Raw genomic sequence first — 19,194 nt, 5'->3', positions numbered from 1 at the left:
TAGTTCCACATTATCTCAGGCTGAAGTGACTTTCTGTGGGTTTGTGTTTGTGATTAGATGGAATTAAAGAGTAATCTGCTGCTGTGAGAGAAGCTCAGTGTTAAAGTTCCTACTTCCTGTCGGAGCCTCGCTGCCTCTTTCCTCTCACCCAGATTAAGATGACAAATTTGTTTACAACTCAGTGTAATTCTGCGTTTCCTCCTCCTCCAGCGTCCAGAGAGATTAATTCTCCTGGTTCAGGGCCATTTATTTGTCTTGCGATCGGCCAGCGGCCTGCACTGGTCATCCTCCAGGCCAGAGAGAAACAAGTGATTTTTTTTTTTTTTTTTTTTTTAAAGAGAAGAGGAGAGTAGGGCTCTTATCTCCTCCAGACGTCTTTTATTTCATTACTGAGGAAACACAGAGAACTGGAAACCAGCTGCAAGTTTCCAACTTCTTCTGCTCTGGTCATTTCTGTGACTCTTATCTGCAAAGACTTATGATGAGTGAGAATGAGGAAAATAAACTTCAGACAAGAGTGATGATCACTCAGGAGGTCAAAGGTCAGAAATACTGAGTCCAGATTTCCACCTACCTAAGAAATTATCAGCTGATCTGTCTCTGCTCTCAGAACAAAATCACATGATTTCACATTTTATTTCTTAAATCTTACTGCTCCTACGTTTAGGGCTGAATCATACAAAAGGGGAAGACAGAGCTCAGAGTCAGTCAGTCCTGGACCAGACACCAGACATGGAGGAAACTGAGAGAAAATGTATATTCTCATGTCTGCTCTTTGTGTGTGTGTCAGTGGAGAGAGAGCCGTCTCACGTGTCTCTGCGGAGGTCACTGAAGGTGAACGCTCGCTCCTCTGGGTTCGGCCCCACAATGATGAAGCTGGAGCCAATGTACCCAAACGCAGCACAGCCGAGCAGGAGTGAGCCCACATACTCATACAGTCCAGAAGGTGAGAGTTTGTTCAGCAGCCTCTGAGCTGCAGCACATTCAATTTGACATGAAACAATCCGCAGGTTTACATTAATGCAGAAAGAACTGTGTGGTTGATCAAGCCCTTTAAACGTGTTTGTTTGGCAGCTGTGTAGTTTCAACACTAGTTCATACACAAAGAGCTCAGATGTGGCTCAGAGAGTCGTCTGTCAGTATGAAGAGGTGCAGGTGAAGAAGATCATGAGACAAATCCATCAGATATCAAAGGTCGTTCATTTACTAAAATCACAGTTTTTACTTCATCACCAACTAAACATACAGCAAGAAAGATTGAAAACAGCTGAGAAACTCATGCACAACAACCACAAGTGACACTGAAGACATATTGTACAACTCTGCATGACCTTTTGTTGTTAAGTAGATTAGATTCCACAGTTATAAATGAATGTTAACGGCCAGAGGTGGAACTCCTCTGCCAAGAGTTTTAGAGTTAGATTTTGCTCAGTTGTAGCTTTTATTTCTGTTTAATTTTTACAGGCTACTTCACTTGTTACTACTCAAACTGAAAAGTATGAAACATTTCCTAACATGACTGAATCGTAACATTTATGTATACAGTCCTGTAAGAAACTCTGAGTCACACTGTCCTTAAATCTTCAGCTGTGCTATCAGTGTGTAAAAACCCTCCTGCACACATGTCAACACAGCCTCCTCTCTGAATTATGTCCTCTCTTTTTATTCCTCATTAGCTTTACTAAGTGGCCAAAACGCCACGCTAACACTTAGCATGCCGCCTGCCTGCTCCCGGCCAACAGATGTAAAGGGTCTGAGCTGCCTGACAGCCCCGCAGCGATGTATTACCCTGTTTATTCAGTCAAACGCTGCAGATTAATTGCTCTGTGAAGGCTGGGGTTAGCAATGTTAATTTAATCAGAGGCTGTTGTTGTAACGCAACCAGACCTGCTGCAAAATACCTCAACATGTGCAGAGATTTGTGAGGACATGGAGGTGTTTTTCTTTAGCTCCCTAACAGCAGGCTGCAGGGCTCAGGGAGCAGACTGACGACCGGTCTGTGATCTGCTCTGACTGTCAGGGTTTCATGTTCGAGCTGCTGCAGCCGCTCTGCTCTGGAAAACACATTTATTCTTCTGGGATTTAAGAAGGTATTGATGCTGAGTGTGTGTGCAAATGCATTAAACACACACACACATTCACAGATTCCACGGTTGAAGTTGCTTACTTTACAGTTTAGATTTGAGTCATTGAGCTTTTTTCTTCTGACCAGTGAATTCCAATGAGGCGACCGTCGTCCTGCATCAGAGTCGGAGTGAAGTGTTTGTGCAGCAGCAGAACCAGAGAACAGGTTCTGTCCTGGTTCTGCTGCAGTGCCGTCAGCTGTGTAACATACTTCATGTATTACTGTTAGTGCTCGTTGTCCCTCTGCAGTGTGGCTGGTCTTTTGGCTGCACCACCACCTACATCACTGGTCCTGCCTGGAATCACACAAACACTTCACCCACGTCCCATAGAAAATGAGCAGGGATGAACTTCACTGGTTCTTCATGGTTATTTCCTCAGTTGCTCAGTTATTTCCAGCAGGTTCACTGTCGTGTATGAGAAACTCAGATCAGCATGTGTGTGTGTGTGTGTGTGTGTGTGTGCAGCCACAGAGGCAGAACTGAGGGCTAAATGGGATCAGGCTCTGGGACCACGGTACCAAGTCCTGGTGAGATCACACACACACACACTGATAATGTCCACCTTAGATTACTGATGGAGTGTGTTACTGTACGCTGTGTGTTTGGGCTCATTGTCCTGCTGTGTGTGTGTGTGTCCAGGTGGTGAAGTTGGATCCTGTCATTGAAGATGATGCAGAGCTGCAGAAATCCTCGAAGGTGAGAAACATTGTTTTTCCTGAATATTAGAAAAACCCTCCGATCAATCCTCCGATACATCCTCTAAAACGATCTCACAGTTCGATCGACTCCTCTGAGACAGTTTCAACAAAAACTGAACATTACAACCTTCATGAAGGAGGATTCATCACAGGACATGAATCTGTATCTGATCCTGTTCCTTTTCTGCCTGGTGTCTTGTGTTGTTGCACACAGCTGTTGCCCGTCCACACTCTGCGTCTCGGGGTCGAGCTGGACTCCTTCGATGGTCACCACTACATCTCCTCTGTGGCCCCTGGAGGCCCCGTGGATAAACATGGAGTCTTGAGACCAGAGGACGAGCTCCTGGAGGTGAGTGAGTGTGCACACACAAACACATGTTTCCTACAGATCTGGAAAATCCTGAAGTGTTTGAGGCCTTGAACGTCTCACTGTAGGTCAGCACAAAAACTGGAAGCAGGAGCAGCTAGTTTAGCTTTGTCAAAAGAAAAAAAAATCCCTGTAACACCTCACACAGCAAAGACATGTAGAATATTAATTACAGCTCCAGAAGGTGCTGCTTCTTACAGCATTAACAGCTCAGCATGTGAGTTTGAAGAGAGTTGTAACAAAGCTCAAACCTGATAGCCTTTCTGACGAGTTCAGTCAGTGCTGCCAACAGCTTCTGGTCATTACGTAGCTTCTACACAAACTGCTGTTAAACCTACACTGTCTCCACAACAATGGAGACGTTGTAAGGTGTTATTTTCTGTTTGATGGAGCTAAGCTGGCAGTTCTCTGGCTCAAAAATCATCCCTTCTGACAACATAAAACTCAAGATGGAGCGCCACAGGGCTCAGTTCTAGGTCCACTACTTTTTGGTGTTTATTGTTACCACTAGAGGTCACTAGTATTCATTCTGTTAAATAAATGTCCCTAATCCCATTATAGCTGTTGATCCTGATGATCTTTACAGCCATGAAAACTCAAAAAATCTCAACAGTTTGGTGAATCTCAAGGCTGCACGTCCTGCAACCAGACATCACCTCATTCACTTTGTAGATGTGATCACCAGATAGTAAGAGACAGCTGGTCCTCTTAGGTCATGACACTCCTGTAACCTGCAGTGGGTGCACACGTACTGTACTATAGCTACTATAACTCATGTCACTGTCACAGCTAATTTAGCCATCATCCATGTAATTTTTGCTCAGAAATTGCAGTTTTATGTGCATGTTGTGATAACGGACACTTTCCTCAGCTGCGTCAGGAGAAGGTTCAAAAGTTGTAGTTTTCTCTGTGACCCTCCATAGAACAAATCATTCAATCTGTTCACGTTAGCTTCTGGAGTTTTATGCCTCTGTATCATAGATAATGAGGCGGTGTAGTTTTAAGTAAAAACTGTGTGTGTGTGTGTGCGTGTGTGTGTGCGCGCGCGCAGGTGAATGATGTTCAACTCTACGGGAAGTCTCGTCGAGAGGTGGTATCATTCCTCAAAGAAGTGCCTCCTCCGTTCACTCTGGTCTGCTGCCGACACCCGACCTCTGACCTGGGACCAGAACCAGAATCTGAACCCGAGTCTGAACCTGAACCGGTGATGCAACCAGGACGTGGGTCGACGAGACAGTCACAGCCCAGTGTGGAGGAGGTGAGAGCATAAGGGAACAACGACAATGTTTTTCTGATGCTGATGATTTGTGTGTCTGAAAAGTCACATGACTGAATTTTTTTGTTTTCCATGTGTGAAACAAAAACCCTTCAGATGGAGCTGAAGCTGTCGTCGTTGCTCTGCAGCCAGACGCTCCTGAGAGACGACAGCGAGCAGCAGCAGGCAGTCAGACAGGTAACCCGTCTCACTGCCTCACCGCACACACATCACGTACAGGTACACAAATCACACACTGGACAGTCGGTCTGTGCCATGAAGTTTTGTTTTTAGATTCAGTATTTCAGATGTAAAACCACTGTCACTGATGAAAACACACGATTCTGTGATGTCATTAATGTTTATTACATCACATACCAGAGGAGGAGGAGCGTGTGTGTGAGGAGCAGGGGTGTGATAATAGTAATAATAATATTTGTAAAAACAAAAATAAACATAGTGATAATAATAGAAATGATAGTAATGATGATGGTGATGGTTACATTTGCTTTAAGAGCTTTAATCCTGTGTTTCAGGAGCAGGTGTCGCCTGTGGAGGAGAGAATTCAACACAACTGGGAGCAGGATGAAGATGAGGATGAGGATGAGGATGAGGATGAGGATGAGGATGAGGATGAAGATGAAGGGGAGCTGGCTCTGTGGTCTCCAGATGTTCAGGTGCTGGAGCTGCAGAAGGAGAGAGACAGAGGCCTCGGCTTCAGCATCCTGGACTACCAGGTAACAACGACAACGCTGTCCTCCTCCTCTTTCTCCTCTTCCTCATCCTCCTCATCTTCTTCCTCCTCCTTTTTGTCATTTATCATGATTAGTTTTTACATTTCAGAGAAAACAATGTGAAGCATGTTGCATCATACAAGAGACACAGCAGTCAGAACTCTCAGTAACTCTGATGGTTTTAAAAAGTGTCAACTGGATAAAATTTAGATGAAACTTCAACTGCAACCGATAATCAATTAATCAGTTAGTTGATTGTCAGGATATTGATGATAATATGATAATTGTTTATTCGTGTTATTGTGGTGATATATGACGGTAAAGTGAACATCTTTGGTCTTTGTGCTGAGTGGTGTGATTCAGATCTGCTAGTTTCCTCAGCAGTTAGCGATGACTTCTCTCTCTCTCCTGCTCTCACTGCTCAGTTATGTTTAGTTATTTAATTTTTCCTCTGCCTCCTTTAGTGATAATGATAAATGAAGATAAGAAATGTAGTTTATTTGCTGAAATGCAGGCGGGGCTCAGTGTGTTGAAGCTCCTCCTCTTCCTGCTGTTCCCGAGCAGCTGGAAACCAGAGCGGCTCAGCAGACTCTCTGTAGACCTGAGCCCCCTGTTCACACCCATTCACTGTACAGCCATACTGAAAGTTTATACCCAGTCTTGTTGGGGGGTAAAACTGTCTCCCTAGAACTTTATTAAGATCCTGGTTCCTCAGGAGGAAACGCAGGTAGAGGAACTGAGTTCCTCAAAGGCTCCTGTTCCCTGGGGAAAGTTCCTGCAGTGGAAACAAAAACAAAAGTTCATGGCAAACCAGTGCCTGTTGATATTTCCAGTGTGGACCAAAGTGGGGGTCCAGACTAAAGTCTAGCTCAGCCTGTCTCTTGCACTTTTAAAATGTGCATCCTCGTGCCTCCATGTGTGAGTGGAACACACAGAAACACACCCACACAGACTTAATTACTTCCCTGTGGTTGTTTCCTGGTGAACACACGGTGAAGCTGACACGACTCTGCACGGCTCAGCTCGCCGCTCTGTGGTCCACTGATGGAAAATAAACACCACATCGCGTCTGCAGAAAGTACAGTGAGGTCTGTGAGCGTCAGGGTGGACAGCAGGACGGAGAGTGACTCATCTGCTCACACATCAGCAGGATCTGCTCTGTTGCTCTGCTGCTCTCAGCGTCACACAGATTCTGTGAAAACATGACACAGCGTCATGTTTTCTTCAACACCCTGCTGCTGTTTTTACTCCAGTTACTACAAGAAGATGCATTTTCCAAAGCAGTCGCTGGTTTCAGTTCTTCTCTGCAGAGAGAGAAAGTCAAAGTTTTCCTCATGCGTTGAATCAGTTGATGCAAAGTGGATGCATTTGAATAGTGAAACTGAAACAAATCCTTGTGTGTAAATATGAGTTCAGATGAAACTTTATTGATCCCTGTGAGGGCATCTGTGCACCAGAAACTAGTCAAAAATAAAATCACATAAAATAAGAATAACAGAGACAATGAAACATCTGCCAAAGTGCAGTGCTGAGACTCTGGATCAGAGTCTGTGTGGCGGTCCCTGATGCTGAGTGCACACATTAAAAGATCATATCAGTTTATGTTCTGGCCGCTAGTTTGAATTATTTACACTCTGTTTTGGAGAGATGAGAGTTTTTCTGATGGACGGCTTTAAACACGACAATACCCGAAATGTTTAATTATTGGGATGTAGTGGAGCTGGTAGCTGAGACTGATGAACTGATCTGTGTGTACTTCACAAAATGTTGAACTGTTCCTTTAAATCTTAATCTGTTCATCAGCTCGTTCCTTTAAACTGAGACAATCATCACAGTCTGGGGAGTGAATCTGGGGAACCCTGCTCTGCACTGTTTTCTCCCCCCATCCTGCTTCAGCATTTTGTCTCTAGGCACAGCTTCACCTCCAAGACCTCCTCCTCCTCCTCCTCAGTCAGATCCAGATGAGGCAGTGGAGGGAGCTCCAGGTTAACTCCCTGTTGGTCCACATCCATGTCAGCCTGCACACACAGTATCTGCCCAGGAGGCCTGTGTGTGTGTGTGTGTGTGTGTGTGTGTGTGTGTGTGTGTGTGTGTGTGTGTGTGTGTGTGTGTGTGTGTGTGTGTGTGTGTGTGTGTGTGGTGAAAATCATTATCTTGTATTCTTGATTAGAAGAACATTTGAACTTCATGATAAGAAATGAGAAATTATCTCTTAACAATCATTTACATGTAGTGTGTGTGTGTGTGTGTGTGTGTGTGTGTGTACTTGTACTTGCTACATGGTAAGGACCAAAAAAAGTATTTTACTAACAGAGTGAGGACATTTTGGGAAAGTGAGGACACTTTGGCCGGTCCTCACTTTTTGAGACACCTTCAAATCACATGTTGAGGGTTAAGACTTGGTTTCAGAGTTATGGTTAGAATTAGGTTTAGGTTAAGGTTAGGGTCAGGGTTAGGGTTAGGCACTCAGTTGTGATGGTTAAGGTTAGGGTAAGGGGCTAGGAAATGCTTTATGTCAATGAGTGTCCTCACAAAGATAGAAGTGTGTGTGTGTGTGTGTGTGTAAACACCATGAGCAACAGCAGATTGTCTCCCTGTTGAAGCTAATAGTTAATCCAGCTCAGTGTTTGTTCAGTTTGTCACTTGGTAACCGGTCATTGGGATTTTTTGGTTCATTTACAGTCAGTTGATGATCCAACTTTTCTCCAGGGCAGGAGGATGAAGTCAGTGTTACCTGCTGGGTTTTAATATTTAACAGTGACGGAGCACAGACCACAGGTAATATGGTTCATGATGGAAACTGCTCGTCCTCTGAACATAATCATGGTAATAATAGAAAATATTGGTGGAGGTGTTACTGCACAGTGGTGACCCTAAATCCTAAAACTACAGTTTACATTGGTGGACGCTACTATTTACAGATGTTCCCTGAATGTCTCACATGCAGTCAATGGGTAGAGGCAAGCTGCAGCACACGGCATCAGGGGCCCCACTTAGGGGGGTTTGGGGCAGCAGCAGTTCACTGTATAGTGTCTTTATGGGAGGTTTAAGGCAGTTCGTAGTTGTCATTGCAAAATGTGCCAGTATGAGGGGCCCTCATACTGATGTGTCCAACACTAGTTTAAACTAGTGTTGGACACATCAGTTTAATAAAGGCAGAAGGAAACATCTGTCCTGATCCAGTCCACTCCTCCATCCTTCCTTCACTCCCTTCCATCCTTTCCTCACCTCCTGACAGTTTCTACCAGACACACGATGAGCATGAAGCCGTACGCTGAGTGTTGCTGTTGTGTAGTTGACCTCTGACCTCCGCTGTAGGAGGATCACAGCATCACAGAGGTCAGGATCAGTGTTGTGGCGGCAGACAGTCTGGCAGACTGAGCAGCAGTAGGTCTTGGGGGTCTCAAGTGTTAGGGGCCTCTAGGGGCCTCCTGACGGAGATGAATGAAGTGAGGCCTGGTATCATCACAGCTGGACTGAACTCCCAGTCTGAACTGGGAACATGAGCTGGATGCTGGACGGATGTGGAGCAAACGTCACCTGCAACACGAGCCAATCAGGGGTGAGGCTGAGCTGCAGAGGAAGATGTATCTGTTTTTCTCTTGAGGTCAAACACTCACAGTTTGTTCTCATGATGAAGGAGTGTTTAAAGCTCTGAGCTCTGTATCGTTTACAGTGATGACAGAGATTTACCGATTCAGATTCATAGTAACTTTGGAACAGTTGGTCCCTGATGAATTAGACAAAAGCGGCTTATCACCACTTGTTTCTGCTGTCCATCACCGGTTGGCATGACAACCTTTCCCTGGTGATTTTATCAGCTGTAGCTGTTCAACTTTTTCTGTTTAACTCCTGAAAATTTGAGTTGAGAAATATTCTCAAAAAACTCTGAGTGTGATCGTCCACAGAGTTCAGTCAGTCTGTGGCTGCACAGGTGGATCGTTGTGGTCTCACAAGCTCATAGATCACCAGCCAATCAGAGATCAGACACCAACCTGTCTCCTGCGGTTCACTGCAGAGGTATTATGATGACATCACCTCTGTGTGTGTGTGTGTGTGTGTGTGTGTGTGTGTGTGTGTGTGTGTGTGTGTGTGTGTGTGTGTCGCGGCTGCTTGGCTTCAGCCTCAGATTTGGACAATGCAGCTTCTGTTCAGAGATCAGCAGGAACCAAACACACACACACACAGTTCTGCATTTCTGAGGACCCTCTGACATAAAACGTTTACCACCCGCTAACTCTGCTAACGCTGCTAACTCTGACCCGAGAAGTTTGAACTCTAAAACAGTCTTTTGAAGAAGCCAGGACCAACACAAATGTCTTTTTCACACATGAACAAAAGTAAATATTATAAAATATCTTACACAGCAGTGGGAAGATGAAATTAATTCTCAGACGTGTTTGTGCCTACGTCCCAAAAACGTCACTTTCCTCACTTACAGAAACTTTCCTAAGGTTCCCCCACTTTCCAGAAATATATATCGTCCTTTTCCAGAATCTCCCCACTGTTAAAAAATGTCGCCACTTTCCCAGAGCGTGTGTTTTCTTTTCTTGAACATGAGGTGCAACAGGAAACCTGGTTTTTGTAAAGGACGTCACCGTTAGAAAATATCTCAGAGAAAACAAAATGTCTTTTCAAAAATGTCCTCATGTTCCATTTCGTCACTTAATGAGCAAAATCTAAATAACCAATAAAATATTAGTTTTTTCTTCGTGTCCTAAAATAAAAAAAATCTCTTCACTTTCCAGAAACGGCCTCACTTTTCAAAATGTCCTCAAATGTCTTCACTTTGGAAAAAATGTTCTCATGCTCCAGGTCTAAGCCTCACATAGGTCCTCACAAGGACACACACACACACACACACACCCCCCAGCTCATCACATCTGCTGTGTTATCAACATATATTTAACAAAAATTATTGCACTGTTGCAATATTTTTATCTTCGTTACCTCCCACCTTTTCTTCACGTCCCCCCCCCCCCCCCACATCTCTCTCTCTTTCCTCTATATCTCTCGCCCAAGGGCATGTCGGGCCGGTGTTCCTGCCAAAGTGTTTCCTGTTACTGACTCTGTGGCTGTCAGAGTTGAGTGAAAGATGGTTGGAGGCAATAAGAGAAGAGCTGATCTGTCTGTCTGGGCTCGGCTGATGGTTTCCACTAAAACCTGACACCTTTTAAAATGTGACCAGTTTCACACCTGCAGAAGATTCTGCTCCAGTGTAAAACTCTGCAGCTGCACGTCGACCGTCAGGGGAACAATTAGTTCACAGAGATGCTGATCACCAGCACTTAGACCTGTTAAAGCAGGTGAAACAAAATTAGTTCAGGAGGGTTGTTTGTCGCAGCGTAACATCGTTGATGTTCAGTTGTTTACTGTCTGAAAGACGTGAACAGTGAACTTTTAATTGAATTTCTTGTTTTATTGAAGTTATTTTCTTGGCTTTATTACAGCAGGCACAGTGAGAGAGAGAGAGAGAGAGAGAGAGAGACAGGAAAGTTATGGAAGAGAGAGAGAGGATGATCTGTCAGGACTGAGCCTAGATCGTAAGAGCTCTACCAGGTGAGCCTCCTGAATCTGATCTGACTCCCCAGCGTTACACGTCACTGCTGCAAAAATAAAACCCTCTCATGGTTTGGCTGGTTCTTTGCTTCTGATGGAGAAGTGTCATCACTCAAAGATTAGTAGAAGGTGCTGCCACTTGTTATTTCTGGATCCTTGTTAAAATAATAATAATCTGTCTTGTATTTAGTATGTAGACAGTTTACAGTCCTCCCATATGTGACAGGGTAACGTGGTTGTGACACCGTGTTCTTTAACGTGCTGCTCTCTGTAAATAATGTTATAAAGAGAAGGTGAAGACCTGCTGTGATTAAAAAGTGCCTTAATAATTTAAATTGATGCTACACAAATAAATGTTGGAACTGCTGCATCAGTGAGATGCAGCACTGATGTTGGTGATCAGGTCTGGATCACAGTCTCTGTTCCAGTTCAGCCCAAAGATGCTGGATGGGGTTCAGGTCAGGGTTCTGTGTGGACCAGTCAGGTTCTCCCACAACAGTAAGATTTGCCTTCATTGGAACCTAAACCAGGAAAACCAGACCTGGACCATAATGCAGACCGGGGTGTTTCGATCATCTTCATTAATAGAAAATGTTAAAAGTGTTTTGTTCATATTATTGGAACTCAGAGGCTCTAAATGGAAAATAGAAAATAAAATAAAAATATAATGTATAAAATCTCAAGTTAAGTGTCAGAGCTTTTAAAAATACTTTGACTCTGTGTTCATTTCCTTGTAAAATCCCCAAATTTCCATCTAACAAGCATCATAAAGGTCTTAAAAAGTCCAATGCTATGTAGACACCCTGCAACCTACACGTCCAAAAAAACCCTAAACGTCCTCATTGTTATCTGCACTTCTGGCAAAGTACATTTTTAATTTCTTTTTTTGCTCACTCTCTCCTACGTTTTTCTGATTTCTCCACTTTCTGACAGCGCAGGCCTTTCTTTTTCTGGAGGATCTTGTAGGAGTGGAGGACTTGAGTTCTGACTCCTCACCACCTGTAGCCATGTTGCTCAGTCTAAAAATACAGTGCAGCTTTGTTCTGGGAGCCTGAAACTTGGCACAGCAGCTCGTACTGCAGCGCGGGCGATGCCCAGGGTTCAGCACGGGGGAATTCACAAAATGTACATCGACTCTAACCAGGAGAGGGCTTGGTTGTTGGTGTGTGAGTCTCTTAGGGGTCTGGGTTCTGGCAGGGCCGGGCCGTCCTCCTGGTTGCTCCGGTTAAACAGACGAGGGGAGTTTGTGGAGTTGATCTGTTCACATTATGAACACAACGCTCAAAGTTTTCGTTCTGCACTTTTGGACAAAGTTAGAATCGTAACTTTCCTCCAGAGTTCTGGTTTAAAACTTCTGAACAAACAAACCTGAAACCACTGATGTTCCCACTCATGTCCATGTCCTCAGTGGACATCGAACTGCCACAGGACACTTTGCCACAGCTCTGTAAATGTGTCCCCATCAGCCCCTAGAGCAGCTTCTCTTCCTGGGCTTCTCTCAGGTTACTTTACATCATAATGCAAAACAATCATGTAAATTCAAGACAAGAAAATAACGACAAAAACAACAGTAAAACTACCAATAACAACGGACTGATACACACACTACATCTACACAGTCAGTAAATCATCTGAAACAGCTCCGAAAATACAGTGACTGAAGAAAAACATGAAGAGGCTTGTGTTCTGTGTCATTAGATATCTCTTTAAACTCCTTTTAAAAACATTTTTATCTGGTAAATATGAAATATTTGATGGCAAACTTCCATCATTTTCCTCTGTATATAACTGTACATTCACACACATTAGTTTTCAAGACAGGAAGTAAAAAACAACCTCTTGATGGATCCCTCGTATTAAAGTTGTGGCCGTTACTTTACTTTAAACAAATTCTAATAATGTCTTAAAAGTGTTGAGGGAAGGAACTCATTACACCTGATAGTCAGCAATTACTACACTAATAATGAATTAAAACATATGTAAGTTAGTGCATGTAAAACATTTCTACAGGTAAACACATAATTCAACAGAGACAAAGAGTCAAGTTTACAAAAATGAATTAATTATATTTTTTTTCTCAGATTTAAATGTTGAGGATATTTGAAGAATGGTTCTGTCTAAATCAACAACTGTGTCCCCACAAAATTATTAAACATCATGTTTTCCTCTCTGATGAAATGAGAGAATGAAGCAGCAAACAGGAAACACTGAGGGATGAGGACAGACAGACAGTTCTCTGCGTTTCTGCTTTAAATGAATAAGAAAACATGAAACAGTTGACACCAGCGTCTCACAGTTTGTCCTCTTGAAGCATCTGTTTCGTCAAGACTGAAACACAACGGAGCTTTTCCAAAACGGCCTCCAGAGTGAGTGAAGCTGCTGTTTCAGTGTGAACGGAGCCAGTGGAGCTTTTACACCACAGTGACCTCAGCTGCTCACTGAGGTCGGACCTGCCATTTTAAACACTGTTATATCTGAACACAGCAGATCTGTGCTCATTAACCTGACTTGTGATTAATTTCAATTACAGTTATTTGTATAGTAAATCATGATATACATTATCTGAAGGTGCTTTACAGGGTCAGGTCAAGACCTTACTTTATTATTGAGAGAAAAAAAAACTGTTCCCAAAAAAGGATTTTATCAGCAGAGAATCAAAGTGATTAAATTAGTACAAAAACAGAAAAATATGTGAACTAGAAGAGCACTCAGAGAGCTCAGACTGCTGCCAACACCAGTGTCAAACAACGTACACCAGACTGCACAGAAAAAAAATCTAATTTATAGTAAATGATCCAGATCTGCACCAAAGTTTACTGGGCTCTTCCCTGGTCCATGTCCCATCCCTCCACCAAGTTCAATTCAAATCAGTTCAGGACTTGTTGTTTAATCCTGGTGAGAGGTGAAAATATACAGTAACCTACTGCTGTGTCACACAGAGCAGGAGACTTTCTGTCATCTGCTTTTACCATGAATCTATATTTCTGTTGATTTTCTCAGATGATGTCTCGACCATTAAATAATGATTTTTTTCCAGCTGACCGTCTGCAGGTTTATTGTTTTCCAGCTGAAAACAGGACAAAGAAGAAGAGAAATCTCTATTTTCATGTTTTTCATGTGTTTGTGACTGAGGTCTCTTCAAAAACCAAACTCTGATGTGGATGCAGATCGTCAGGCTGCTTCATGCAGACATAGTCTTGAAACCAGGACACTGAGGAACTTTAAAGAGTAATTTAACACCAAGCTCTCAGGAGTAACCACTCCCAACAGTGATGTCACAGTGTACTGTGAGTACACTGTGACATGTTGAGGATCCTTTATCCATTTGGAGCTTTGAGCTGCAGCTCAGTCTTTAGTCCATCATTGGACAGAGACAGGGGGTCGTGACATTAACACAGGTTTTTTTCATGGCAAACACGTGTTCATTTTGCCGTCATGCTGATTGATTGTGTACAAAAGAAAAAACACTCAGACACAAACTGAACAAAGTGTGAAACAACATTTTAACACTTAGAGTTCAGTTAAACGTTACTTTAACGGCTGAGTCCTGTCATGCTGCGTTCAAGTCCCATCACACTTTGTTTCAATATGAGCCTCTGTCTGTTGTAAACGTTCACATCAACCTCCTGCTGCTGAACAAGTGTCGACTGTCACTGACGCAGCATGAAACTGTGTCTTCACACGTCATGAAACTCTTTGTATCTCCAGTTGTTGATGTTAAACCAACAGGTTTCAGCTTCCACATTTAAATTTGTCTTCTAACGTCGCCTCCTGTCCTCCTTTGGATCCTGACATTTTTTTTTTCGTCTTCCTCTTAGATCCTGTCCTCCATCCTCTCACTTCTCCTCCACATTTCTGATTCTTTCATCTCTTGTTTGGGTGCTGTGATCTTTGACCTCCTCACCGTTGATTCCTGTAAAACTGGATGATTAGAGAGTGAAGCCTTTTGTTCCGTCGGCCTCACCTCCTCATGTTTGTGTGTGTGTTGTTTGTTTGTGTTAATGGATTTTCGGTCATTTCTCTGGTCTCTGTCTCCCCCTGCCTGTCTCTCTGCTGCTCTGCCTTCCTCTCTCTCTCTCTCAGCTGAGATCCACACTGAATGATGGTGATACTGTGAGTCCGTCGTCTGCCTCCTCTGTGCTGGGGAAGTGATGGGAGGAACAGTGGTCGTGGTCTGAGGCTAGATTCTCAATGGAACTGTTTGTTCTCGTTAGTGTCCTCGGGTAGTGAAGGGTTAACTGACCTGGATTCAGTATTGGTGAGACTGAACTACAGACAGGTGCTGTGTTGAACAAGTCCTGTGCTGTGTTCAAGGAAATGTTGTGATGGATCATATTTGATATACTTTCTGTTGGCGTCTTCTTCTTTTTTTTTTAAGTTATAATAATATAGATGTTGGTGGTTGAGTGTTGGTAATAAAGTTCTTAAAGTTCCTCCACAGGTGATTCATATTTAGTTGGACATGTTTTCACATAAAAACTGGTCTGAAGTTCATCTACTCTGGGCCCCGCCCACCACCTGCTGGCTCCAGGTGTCCAGGTGAAAGAGCAGAGAGGATGAAGATGTTAGAGGAGGAAACATCAGAGACTCAGCCTCATGTTGGAGCCTCAGTCAGACCCAGACTCAGATGAGGAGTCTGTTGAGACCAGAATCAGAGACTAGCAGACGGATCAGAACCATTAGCATAGTTAGCATCTTTTATTTGTTTATGTTGTTTGTTGGCTTGTAACTGGCAGTGGCTGACACAGTGTTAATGGTTGTGCTAATGCTAACTCTGGGTCTCCCTACTGACAAGGTTTCAGGTGTATTTAGCCCTGCCCCCCATCCTCACAAGTTGACAGGATTGGTTCCTTAGGTTCTATGACGTATGAATCCCTGGCTGTCTGAATCTGTTTTGCAGAAGAATCCAAAGAGATGTCAAATCTGTCAGACTAGATTTCAACTTTAGAACAGTGACGATCATTTCCATTTGATATCTACAGGAGTGACAGAATATTTACATTTGATAAAATGGTCTTGAGTCTTGGGTTTGAATATTTCTCTCAGTTGAGACATCTTCAGCTTCAGAAAGTGAACTTCATGTGGTTTGTGGTTTTTGGTGACACCTAGTCCTCGTCTCTGCGGACCTTGAATGTTACTCTTGAACGTTACCTTTCTGTTCTCTGTCTTTCTCTCCAGGACCCGTTAGATCCAGGTCGCTGTGTGATGGTGATTCGTTCTCTGGTTCCTGGCGGCTCAGCAGAGCATCATGGTGGTCTCCTTCCTGGAGACCAGCTGGTTTCCGTAAACCAGACCCAGCTGGACCTGCTCACCTTGGCCCAGGCTGTGGAGGTTTTGAAGTCTGCCCCACCTGGCACAGTCCGCCTTGGTATCCGGAAACCTCTTGTGGTAAGTTTAGACCTCCCAGTTTTAGGTTCAGGTCTTCTAACTCTATGTCTTAACATTCTAGCTGTAGATGCTACACCTTCTGGTTTTAGGTCTAGATCAGACCTTTTAGTTCAAAGTCCATGCCTTCTACTTCTCGGTCTGGACCTTCTAGCTGTAGACCGACAAGTTTTAGGTGAGTGTTGAGTTTTGTCTCCAGATCTTCTGCTTTTATATTTAGGTCTTTTGCCTTTAGGTCCAGACCTTCTTATTCTGATAGTGGATCCTGACCTTTTTGGTTTTGGGGACCCTTACCATTTAGTTTGGGGTCCAGACCTAGCATTTTTCAGTCCAAACGTTCTTGTATTAGGTCCAAACCTTTTAGTTGGAGCTACAGCTCCTCTGCTTTTCACTCCAGACCTCCCAGCTGTACGTCGAGACCAGCTGGTCCAAACCGTCTGTGTCTAGTTCAAGGACAGTGAACCACACTCCATGAGAAGCTAACAGTCCACAGGTTTTCATTAAAGCCCCCACCAGAAAATTTCACACTTGTTGTAGTAGAGGGGAAGAACTCACCAGTGTGGTGATTTGTTGGAGTGAAACCTGCAGAGTCCTGGTCCTCCCTGACTCACATCTCCTGGTTCCTCTTCTGCCTCTTCGTTGAGTTCTTCTTGTCGTTGGTTGAGATCCGAGACGTGAATGAACCTGAGCAGCATCAGTGTCTGTTTGAACCTCCAGCTACAGGTGTTGATTTTACACTGCTCTGTGTGTGCAGGGGGAGGGACCAGAGAGGAGGGAGGACAACAGCCAGGTGTCTCTTTGCAACACTGAGGTCCCTGTACCAAAGGTAACACACACACACACACACACCTTGAGACGTGTCTTTGGGAGTAACACGTTGAATAACAACATGGATGTAATGTTTCCAGACATGAAGTGTATGAATTATATTTTATATCCAGATTCTTGACCCTGGGTTCAGTTTTTGTGCCAAAATAGCCTCAACTGCGGCTTTGTCAGAGCTTTCACCTGTGTGTCACAGTCTTCATCATGGATGAGGTTTTGGGGAGTTTTTCTTTCTCCTGAATCAAGGGTCGAAGGACAGAGGGTGTTGCAGAGACCATCTTTAAACAGAGATGGTCACCTGTCTCTGTTTCTGTGAGATGTTAATCAAGTCAATCCACACTAATTGGACCATTAAGATTTTCACCCATCACATTATTCACTGCCTCCCTCTCTGACTCTCTGTTCCTCCGTCCTCCCTCTTTCTTAAATCTCTCATCTCTCTCTCTTTATCTCCTCTCTTAACTCATTCCACTGCAGTTTGCTTTATTGGTCTGGATATGAGACGAGCAGCGCTGCCACAGAAAAATAACTGGAGGAATAAATAAATGTGGATAAATACGTAGAGTGCGACAGGAATGAAGAGAACCAGATGCAGTACGCTGGCTGGATTTATCTGTGTTAAAATAACAGGATACAAGAACTGATGGGAGACAACCACGGCTGTGACAATGGCAACACATTTAGCTCCCCCGCTGATACAGCTGCAGTAATGCTGCGTTCAACTGCGATCAGTTGACACATGACCCGTGGACTTTTTTTTTTTGGCGACATGTCTTCAGGTTGTTCGTCCGTCCATCTCGTTCTCATGATATCTCAGTAACACCCTGAGGGAATGTCTTCAACTTAGGTGGAAACACTCATTTAGACTCGAGATTGAACTGGTTAGACGTGGTGGACAAAGGTTAAAGGTCAAGGTTGTGGTGACCTCACAAAACATGGTTTTGGCCTCTTGAATTAAAAAGGCAATTTGCAACATTCACTTGAACTCAAGGATGAAATGATTAGAGGTCAAAGGTCACTGTGACCCTTGACTGTGATTATACAATTAACCTGATTGGTTGGTGGAGGAAACAACCACAAGATGGAGATTCTCCAACATAGATCATTTTTGACAAGGGTCTTGTAAATTTGGTCACAAAGAATTGTGTTGAGGATACACACTGAGCCTTTTTTCCTGTATTTGATAGTTTGTTAGTGAAGACACAGGAAACGAGGATGTTCTGAACCACCAGGCCAACAGGACGCCCCCCCCTCAATGGGATATTTCACTGCGTAAAACTAAACTTGTTATTTGCCAATACAGTGATAAACAGTATATCTGTGATGAGCTAAAACCAGCCATGTCAATACACTTTAGACTTTTACTCAGTTACACACTGGGGTCACGGTGACTCAGTTTAGAGAAGAAAACAGGTGGTGAAACTGGCTGATGCATCTTTTTTCAAGGCTTTTACTGTGACGCATCTTCAGACAGGAAGTGCATGGTCTAATCTCAGGAAACTGTAGATTTGCTTTAATGTATGTGTTTGATTTAACTAAATCCAGCAGCAGTGAGAGGTGGGGAATATTGTGGCACCATCCAAAAACACTGAAAAATGAAATTTGCAGCAGCATGAATAAAAATGGAAATGGTGAGTGTGTGTAGGTGGAAACAGGCGTGGCTGTATAGAGATGGTGTTAAGTGTAGGTCCAGTGAAGTCAGTGAAACACTCAAATAAATTGCTCTGTAACTGGTCGTTATTGTGCTGCTTTCTGCAACAAAAGCCAATCGTTCTTCTTTGGATCTGAGCTGCTCGTGAAATCTGTCGAGTCGTTTCAGTGAAATCCTTCAACAGTCTGACAAAGGGACTGAACGCACAATCTTTTATGGTGGTGATAAATCAGTGTTTGTTCTGCAGTCGGGACAACACAACGTACGCACTTCTCCTCAGGAAGCCATGTTTCTGTCTCTTCCTGCCGCCGAAGCTTTGTTTTTTTCTCTACTCTTTTTCCCCTCATCTCTCCTCCGTCTTTCACCTCCTTCCTTCCCTCCCCTCGATCATCTCTCCCTCTCCTCTCTCCTCTGTCTTTTCCTCTCCTCTTTCATCTTCTTCTCTCCTCTCGTTCACCTTCTTTCACCCTCTCTCTCTCTCTCTCCCTCCTCTCTGTCTCTGAAGCTGCTGACTCAGCTGGAAGACTGGATGGTATAAAGTGCTCTATCAGCTCAACCAGCAGCATCTCTCTCTCTTAAGTGAGTCAAGGGGTG

The 19,194-nt window shown here is 43.7% G+C and overlaps 1 protein-coding gene across 9 annotated transcripts in view; it reads left to right on the top strand.

Annotated features, from left to right (window-relative positions):
• Positions 1–19,194, top strand: part of patj (PATJ crumbs cell polarity complex component) — a 117,872-nt gene that overhangs the window by 37,197 nt on the left and 61,481 nt on the right. For 8 of the 9 annotated variants that reach the window (XM_071486629.1, XM_071486627.1, XM_071486622.1 and 5 more), the window contains 9 exons: positions 791–946; positions 2,592–2,653; positions 2,766–2,822; positions 3,039–3,173; positions 4,243–4,449; positions 4,564–4,686; positions 4,983–5,183; positions 15,918–16,127; positions 16,879–16,950. In XM_071486629.1, coding sequence (XP_071342730.1) covers positions 791–946; positions 2,592–2,653; positions 2,766–2,822; positions 3,039–3,173; positions 4,243–4,449; positions 4,564–4,686; positions 4,983–5,183; positions 15,918–16,127; positions 16,879–16,950 — 1,223 coding nt within the window. The remainder of the gene's footprint in view (positions 1–790; positions 947–2,591; positions 2,654–2,765; positions 2,823–3,038; positions 3,174–4,242; positions 4,450–4,563; positions 4,687–4,982; positions 5,184–15,917; positions 16,128–16,878; positions 16,951–19,194) is intronic. The other variant, XM_071486630.1, reaches the window with a different exon arrangement.

The sequence above is a fragment of the Trachinotus anak genome, unplaced genomic scaffold (genome assembly GCF_046630095.1).
Source record: "Trachinotus anak isolate AG129_WGS33_773 ecotype Australia unplaced genomic scaffold, CSIRO_AGI_Tana_v1 ptg000010l, whole genome shotgun sequence".
NCBI lineage: Eukaryota > Metazoa > Chordata > Actinopteri > Carangiformes > Carangidae > Trachinotus > Trachinotus anak.
Note: the sequence above shows the minus strand (reverse complement) of the source record. Positions and strands in the feature narration are given on the sequence as shown.